The following is an 8,332-nucleotide window of genomic DNA, read 5'->3' as shown; positions in this document are numbered from 1 at the left end:
TTCTTAGGATAAAACCTTTCTGTGTAATTACCAAAAATAAGTGAAATTTCAGAAACCTAATACTTTTAAATTCTGAAGTTATATAATGTTATATTCTCCTACAAAATAACCCCTTTTGTCTAAATAAGGTCACTCTGGTTATTAGTTGATGTGCTGCCATTTAAAAACAAACACAGCCCTGAGCGGAATGAAAACACTCCCCATGAGCTGTGTGGACCTAGACAGTACTTCACCTCTTCTGGTCCAGTTTCTGCTGTGTGAAAACAGGGTGCTGCGGGGGAACTAATAAGTGTTGAGTACCAACTGTGCTATTTAGTTTCATTAAATCAAGAAATAGTAAGTAATTCAATAGCTGAGGAAACACAAACAGGCGTCTCAGGTGACTTGGTTTAGTACTTAAGTGCTGAGACCTACAAGTGGGATTTGAACCTAATGCCAAAGCATTATACCACCCTCTCATTGGATTACCCAGTTGCCAAATGCTGCTTCTCAGTAGAGCCTTTGGGCTCCTGCTTCCCGTACATACCGCATACTCTCCCCTCCTTGTTACTGTAGCTCATTCTGGTTTTACCTTCCCAATAGGCCCTATAGATCTACTTCTGTATTTAAAATGTGTAGGGCTGGGGGTGTAGCTCAGTGGTAGAGCACTTGCCTAGCATGTCCCAGGCCCTTCCTGGGTTCAGTCCCCAGACCCAAAAAAGAAAGGGGTAAAGGTAAAGTCTAATTTCCATCCCTTTCATCAAGTTGTCTCTTCAAATTCCTGTGTCACATGGGTGTATACTAGGCATTGCAAACTAAAGGCCTAATAAACACAAATACTCCAGACAGCCATGAAGCAGGTTATATAAATAAGCAAGTAAACCAAAAGTAAGATAACAGGAAAATGAAGGTTATAACAAACTGGAATCCTTACCGTTAGCTTAAAGGGTTCTGCGCCTTTTCTGAGGCACCTGAGTGGTGGCCACGAAGAATTATGAGACAGTATTTCAAGGTCTTCCCATTTTTCAGGAAAAGAAAGTTATTTAGATTTTTCCTCTGCTTTTACCTGATTTTAAAAACATTAGGACAGATGGGCTGCCATCTTCTAGCCTCTGATGTATTTCGTATCATGTATTACTTGATGATTACATTTTAGTTTAATTTGGGTAAAATATGAGATAGTTAAATTTCTCCTGTGCTTTTTAATTTAAGCAATTTTAAGCTTGCTTTCTTGAGCAGTGAGTGCTATCACTAACCCACACAGGAAATTGAAATGGCAGATGTTTAGGAACAAATAGTGGTTGGTTTGGCTTGTTAAATTGAAAAATGAAAGTTGAGAATTCAGTTCTATACAGAGACCTGAAAATTCATCAGTAATTAGGTGGTAACTGAAGCTACAGAACCAAGATGTCACAGAGCCAGTATGTATAAAATGAGAAGAGTTTATGACAGACCATGGGAAATACCAACTTCTAGGGAATGTGAGGAAAAAGAAGAATGAATACAAAAAAAAAAAAAAGTCTAGAAAAGTTCAACCTGGGAAAAACCAAGGAGAAGGGAATGGTTAAAATATTGCAGAGAGATCACAAAGGAGGGAGAAACTAAAAGAGACGCTTAAAGATTTAGAATGAGAAAGTCATTAATGGCTTTGCCAGAGTAAATTTTAGCAGCATGATAGATACAGTTCAGGTTATTCAATGGGTTAAGAAATGATAGGATAAAATTTAACTAACAAATGGATCAATATCCACAGTGTACTAAAAGAAATCAGGAAAAAAACAAAAGACATTACTAGTCAAGGAAATGAAAATTAAGATACCAGGTAATACCATTTTATACTGATAAGACTGGCAAATATTAAGATTAATAATACCAACTGTCCATATAGATATGAATCAATAGAAACATATTGTCAATGGTAGTGTGAATTGGTAAAGCTTTGAAAAACAGTGTTGGCATCATCTTGTAAATTTGAATATTTGATAGACTCCTGAACCTTAGCAGTTCTGGTGGGGGGGGGGCTTGTAGGGAAATCCTGCGCACGTGCACGAGGGGTAGCACAGGTGTCTGGCAACATGGAGGAAGGAGCGAAGCAATTCAGAAGTCTGTCAGATAAAATCAGTACATTGTGATACAGTCACATGTTGGTTTGTTCTCAGTATAAGGAATCACAGGTGCATTGACCAGCAGAAACAAAATGGTAATAAAAAAGTGAGACACAGCAATCACAGACTATTTTTTTTTTAATTATTTTTAAATGCTTATAACTTATTTAGAATATACAAATATTCAATTTAATCACACATGAAATATGATTTTTTTTGTTTAAAGATAAGTAAAAGAGGGCTGGGGAGATGGCTCAGTTGGTAGAGTGCTTGCCTCATAAGCACAAGGCCCTGAGTTCGATCCCCACCACCGCAAAAAAAAAAAAAAAAAAAAAAAAACAAAGATGAGTAAAAGTAAATTGTATATCATGTGGGGATACAGGCTTGTCATGGGGAAAAGGGGTCTTCAAAATAGTGGTTACTTCTAGAAAGAAGGAGCATATAGATAGTGGAACAGTACAGATAATATTCTGGTTCTTTTTAAAAGTATTTTATTTAAACACATCAATTCAGAATAAACACTTTTGAAATAGTCCTCACATAACTGTGACTGTTGTCATCTGAATTTAGTGACAAATGGTAATAGTTGGCCCTTTAAGTGCCCAGCCCACTTCTACCTTGAAGCTGCCTCTGATCTTATCAGCAGGGAATGATTTTTTTTGTTGTTTTTTGGTGCTTTTTTGTTTGTTTTTATTTGTTGCTACTGGGGATTGAACCCAGGGACACTTTACCACTGAGCTACATCATCAGCTCTTTTTCACTTTTTGTTTTGAAACATAAGGGCCTTGTTAAGTTGTTGAGGCTGGCCTTAAACTTGGATCCTCCTGTCTCAGCCTCCAGTCACTGTGTTTACAGGTCTGCATCACTGTGCCTGGTACAAATGACATTTTTCTTGCATAGAATTTTTGTAAATAAAACTTGGCTTTAACCTGTTCTGTGTTAATTTTTTTCAAATATTTTTATTAGTTGTTGATGAACCTTTATTTATTTATTTTTATGTGGTGCTGAGAATCGAACCCAGTGCCTCACACATACTAGACAAGCACTGTACCACTGAGCCACAATCCCAGTCCTGTTCTGTGTTACTTTTAACATTTTTTGTTTGTTTGTTTATTTGTTTTGGTACTGAGGATTGAACCCACTGAGCCACATCTCCGGCCTTTTTTTATATTTTATTTAGAGACAGAGTCTCCCTGAGTTGCTAAGAGCTTTGTTAAGTTCCAGGGGCTGGCTTTGAACTCTTGATCCTTCTTCCTCAGTCTCCTGAGCATCTGGGATTACAGGCATGCACCAGCACGCCACCTTTAACATATCTTTTATTGCTATTACTGATGTACATGCGCTAACATGCTGTGTCAGTTCCTTGAAGAACCTTTTCACTCTCCTTAGGGAGGCTGTAATTCTTAAATTGTGGTCTTTGACAAACATTGATAACAAATATTACATGCGTCAAACAATGATTGTTTTAAAGATAAATTCATGATTCTCGCACAAATACAAAATCAATACATGCCAAATTGTTATAAGGGAATTTTATAAGAGAATCAGGAAGGTGGAACCATTTCAGGGGGTGCTTGCTTCAAAGTAATAACACATGTAAATAGTTAGGAATGCTGAAATGAATTAACAAATATTTGCAAAATTGGCCAACATCCAAGGGCAATAGTCAGTTATATTCCACTGGACATAATTCATTGGCATTGTTCAGGTCAAGAATTTGTATTATTTCTGAAAAAAGAAAGAATTTGTGTTATTACTGGACCTCAGCAGCGTATAAGGGCCAAAATGATGCACTGAACCCAGGATTCTTAGTGATCTTTTTTGCCCATTTCAAAGTTTTTCACAATTTTTTCTGACTCATGTAAACTTCAGTGTGCATCAAATATTACATTAAAATAGAGGATAAAATAAGTAAGTTCTGTGTTTCTCTTTCAAATTGTTTGTTGAGGGGATATGGGCAACGGTCCTTTCCTGAGAATGGGGTCAGATTTGAAGGAAGGGTTGCTTTGATTGTGTTTTCTTAGATGGGAGAGAATTGTGTGTGTGTTGGCTCTGGGAAAGGAGTCAGAGGGGAGCAACTGAGAGCAGAGGCAGCAGTAGTGTTTGGAAGGAGTCAGTAGGGATGTGCATTCAGAATTGCAGTTCAGATTTGGAAAAAAGAGAAAGGGATTCTCCTCTGAGATTGCAAGAAGTCAGAAAGATCCAGGCTTGTAGGTCATTTGAAGACAGGGGGGGAAAATATTTCAAGAAGGTGACTTAAAAGATACTGTAAAGAGTTACTCAGCGAAAATGAATGGGGCAAAGATGAGTGAAAGGATTGCCATGCCTGCCTGTTACCTTGCATTAAATGCCACCTGCAGTCACAACACTAAGAGGATTCTCTAAAAGTGCAAGGTAGAGCAACTGCCTTAAACAAGTTTATAATCTGGAGCAGATGAGGAAATTTAAACAACTGAAGAGATTATGTAGCCATAAAAGTTATTAAGTGAATAGTATAGATAATGCATAAGTTTATAATAGAGTACAGTCTTTTTTCAACACTCTGGATTGAACCTATGGGTATTCTACTATTGAACTACGTCCCCAGCCCTTTTGTTTTTTATTTTGAGACCTGGTCTAAGTTGCCTAGGCTGACCATGAACTTGAAATCCTCCTACCTCACTCTCCTGAATAGTGGGATTTAGAGTCATGCACCCACCATACCCAGTTCAGTATGTAGTTTTTTAAAAACCTAGGCTACAAGTGAAACTTCTGAGATCAAACTCTGTAACTAACAAGTTGCATGGCATTAAACATGTTCTTCATCTGTTAAAAACTAAACAAGTTCTAAATGTATTTCTTGAAATCTGTGAGAAAACTAGAGAATGACTGATAGTAAGATTTTGAATGGGCAGAAATGTGTCTAAAAAACATCCAAGGTGGGGGAGGAAAACTGGGCTTATTTAGAAGGCATTAGGTATGTAATTTTGGTTGCATTTACCCTGGGAGTTTGTGAAAATGAATGGTAAGGTAAAGTAGGGAAATATATTTTTTTTCTCTTCAGCTCTAGTATTTTATACATTTTACATATGCATGGTAAACTCTTAGGAAATACTTTTAATGAGTGACCTTCCATGTTTGGGACTAGTAAAACCAAATTATTTTGGGAGATGTATTATTTTATTTATATACATATATATATATATAAATATTTAGTTGCAGGTGGACACAATTCCTTTTTTTTTTTTTTTTTTTTTTTTTTTTGTGGTGCTGAGGATCAAACCCAAGGCCTCACATGTGCTAGGTGAGCATGCTACCACTGAGCCACAAACCCAGCCCAGTGTATTATTTTTATTGGTAGAGAGAACAGAGAAAGGTAGGAAAGTTCATTTGTAGTTGCATAAACACTTTCAGAAATCCAACTGTCAATCTTTAAAATTAAGGTATTTCTACCTGATGGAGACAATTTTCAATGTAGTTAAGACCCAGACAATAATAGTAATCAACTCAAGGTGGGGGTATAAGACTGATATTAAATAACTTCCCTGTGCAAGGCACTGACTAGGATGGCCAAGGTAACTTCTTTAGACCATATGGAAACTTGGAAAATAGGTAATGGTTGTATCAATGTAGAAATAGATTCGGAGACTGAAGTGACTTTCTCTACCACACACCTTAGTCACAGGCAGAGCCCATTCAGGATCTCAGTTTCTTTCCATTAAGTCCCATACATGATGGAGTTTTTAGTTTTTAGTTGCAACCTGAAACCATACATAAAAAAGGTATCATAGGAAGACATTTATGATGAACACATTATTTGCATGTCTGACTCCAACTTTATGGACATACAGGGCCCAGCAGCCCTGTTGTTGATATATTAATACCAATAGATTATAAATGTGGCATGTATTGAAATCTGCCTGAAACGAGCTGCTCGCCCCCACGCTTTGTCCTGCTTTTCCACACTATAAGTAGAAACACTGATTGTCTAAAATTTTGTTTCAGGTATCTATCTGTCAGATTTAACATACATTGATTCAGCATACCCATCAACTGGCAGCATTCTAGAAAACGAGCAAAGATCAAATTTAATGAATAACATCCTTCGAATAATTTCTGATTTACAGCAGTCCTGTGAATATGGTAAGTTTCGGGGGTAGGGGGGTGCGGGGAGCCAAGCCATTACCGGGCCGTGATTCCGTTGATGCACTGACACGTTGATGGCCACTTCTCATGTGGCAGGGTGCGTCAGTTTTTCTCATCTCCAGGGATGCTTTACCTCTGAGCTACATCCCCAGTCCTTTTTAAGATTGTGCTTAAGGAATTGGAAGAATTCAGTGTTTAGATTTTTCATTTGATCTTTTATTCTTCTGCTATTTCATAGTAACTTTGTTAACAAAGCACAGGGGTAATAAGTAATATTAACACTTCAGTTGCTCTAGCCCGTTATGAAAGTTCACAAAATTATTTTCTATTGTCTTCATTGCATTTGCTCTCTGAAATCTGTTAGGAAAGTAGCTGAGACCATTGTTCCTGATAACAGTTGACTACCTTCTTGAGTCAGATATTGAGTAAACAACCAATTTTTGTCCAAGATGTATTTTATGGAATGACAAATAACAAACTAAGTTACCCCAAATGATTAGAAAAGAGGGTTTAAAAAAAATTTGAATGTTTTCATTTTGATAGGGAGTAAAATTAGATTTTCATATAGTTTTTATGGTATTAAAAATAATGAGGGGCCAGGTACAGTGGTGCACACCTATAATCCCAGTGGCTCAGGAGGCTGAGGCACTCTTGAGGGTCAAGTGTTCAAAACCAGCCTGAGCAAAAGCGCAGCGCTAAGCAACTCAGTGAGACCCTGTCTCTAAATAAAATGCAAAATAGGACTGGGGATGTGGCTTAGTGGCCAAGTGCCCCTGAGTTCAATCCCCAGTATCCAAAAAAATAATAATAATAATGAGGGTCTGAGGCTGTAGCTCAATGGTAGAACACTTGCCTAGCACATATCAGGTACTGGGGGTTTGATCCTTAGCACCACATAAAATAAATAAATAAAATAAAGGCATTCTGTCCATATACAACTACAAAATTTTTTTTTTTAAATGGGTTTACATTAATTTAATTTAAATATGTTTTAAAGCTAACTTTACTTATGTCCATCTATACTTTTTTAAGAAAACCTCAAAAGCTTTCTAAAAGTGATAGTGGGTGAGGGGGGGTAGTAGGATCTTGTCCATCTATACTTTTTTAAGAAAACCTCAAAAGCTTTCTAAAAGTGATAGTGGGTGAGGGGGGGTAGTAGGATCTTACTGAAAGTGAAATAATCCTTTCCTCTGTTCTTACTTGAAATTTATAATGGAAGTGGGAAACATTTATAAATGGGAGCCAAAGTTTGTTTTTTTTAATGATTTTTTTAGTTGTTGATGAACCTTTATTTTATTTATTTATATGTGGTATTGAGAATGGAGCCCAGTGCCTCACACATGCTAGGCAAGCACTATAGCACTGAGCCACAACCCCAACCTGAGAGCCAAGTTTTTGAAAAGAAAAATAACTGTCTTCACAATTCTTGCATTGAGTTGAGGCATATATGTAAATCTCAGTGAAGTTTCTGATTATTTTCCATGAAATTTCTCAAACATGTGGGACTTTGGAACTGGAGCTGTTTTGTCATTTTAAAAACATCTATATAAGCAATGTGCAACAATAGCTTTCTAAATTATCTTCAGTTTTATTTTAAATAAAGTTTATCTCAGTTTTGTCCTTCTAGAGTTAATATTAATTTTGGTGCCTTATGGACTTAGTTTTCCTTCAGTTATTTTTCTCAGCTTAACTTTGAAAGTTCTGGTTAAGCTACCCTTTATCTGATATATATGCCCTTTTGCCTAGATATTCCCATATTGCCTCATGTCCAAAAATACCTGAACTCTGTTCAATATATAGAGGAACTACAAAAGTTTGTGGAAGACGATAATTACAAGTAAGTTGGATCTTCAAAATAGGTTTGTACTTTGTCCTGTCCTCCACGCTTCCATCCCCATCTATTTAAACATCTAAATCCCATATTGTGTACAAATGCCTAATCTAGGGGTACGTTAACATGGTAAGGATGCTTACATTTCTTTCTTTTTAATCACTTGGTATGATTGAACCAATATACAAATACCTGATTGTTCCTTTATTAAAAAGGATTTTAGCTTTCTCAGGTTGCAGAGGGCTGAGGTTTGACAATTCAGATTTTGAATTTCTTCCTTTCACTATCTTAA

The 8,332-nt window shown here is 36.7% G+C and overlaps 1 protein-coding gene across 3 annotated transcripts in view; it reads left to right on the top strand.

Annotated features, from left to right (window-relative positions):
• Window positions 1-8,332, top strand: part of Ralgps2 (Ral GEF with PH domain and SH3 binding motif 2) — a 162,660-nt gene that overhangs the window by 120,843 nt on the left and 33,485 nt on the right. For all 3 annotated transcript variants that reach the window (XM_047520003.1, XM_047520002.1, XM_047520001.1), the window contains exons 9-10: window positions 6,069-6,206; window positions 7,956-8,046. In XM_047520003.1, the coding sequence (XP_047375959.1) occupies window positions 6,069-6,206; window positions 7,956-8,046 (229 nt within the window). The remainder of the gene's footprint in view (window positions 1-6,068; window positions 6,207-7,955; window positions 8,047-8,332) is intronic.

This window comes from Sciurus carolinensis, chromosome 12, assembly GCF_902686445.1.
Source record: "Sciurus carolinensis chromosome 12, mSciCar1.2, whole genome shotgun sequence".
Lineage (NCBI taxonomy): Eukaryota > Metazoa > Chordata > Mammalia > Rodentia > Sciuridae > Sciurus > Sciurus carolinensis.
Note: the sequence above shows the minus strand (reverse complement) of the source record. Positions and strands in the feature narration are given on the sequence as shown.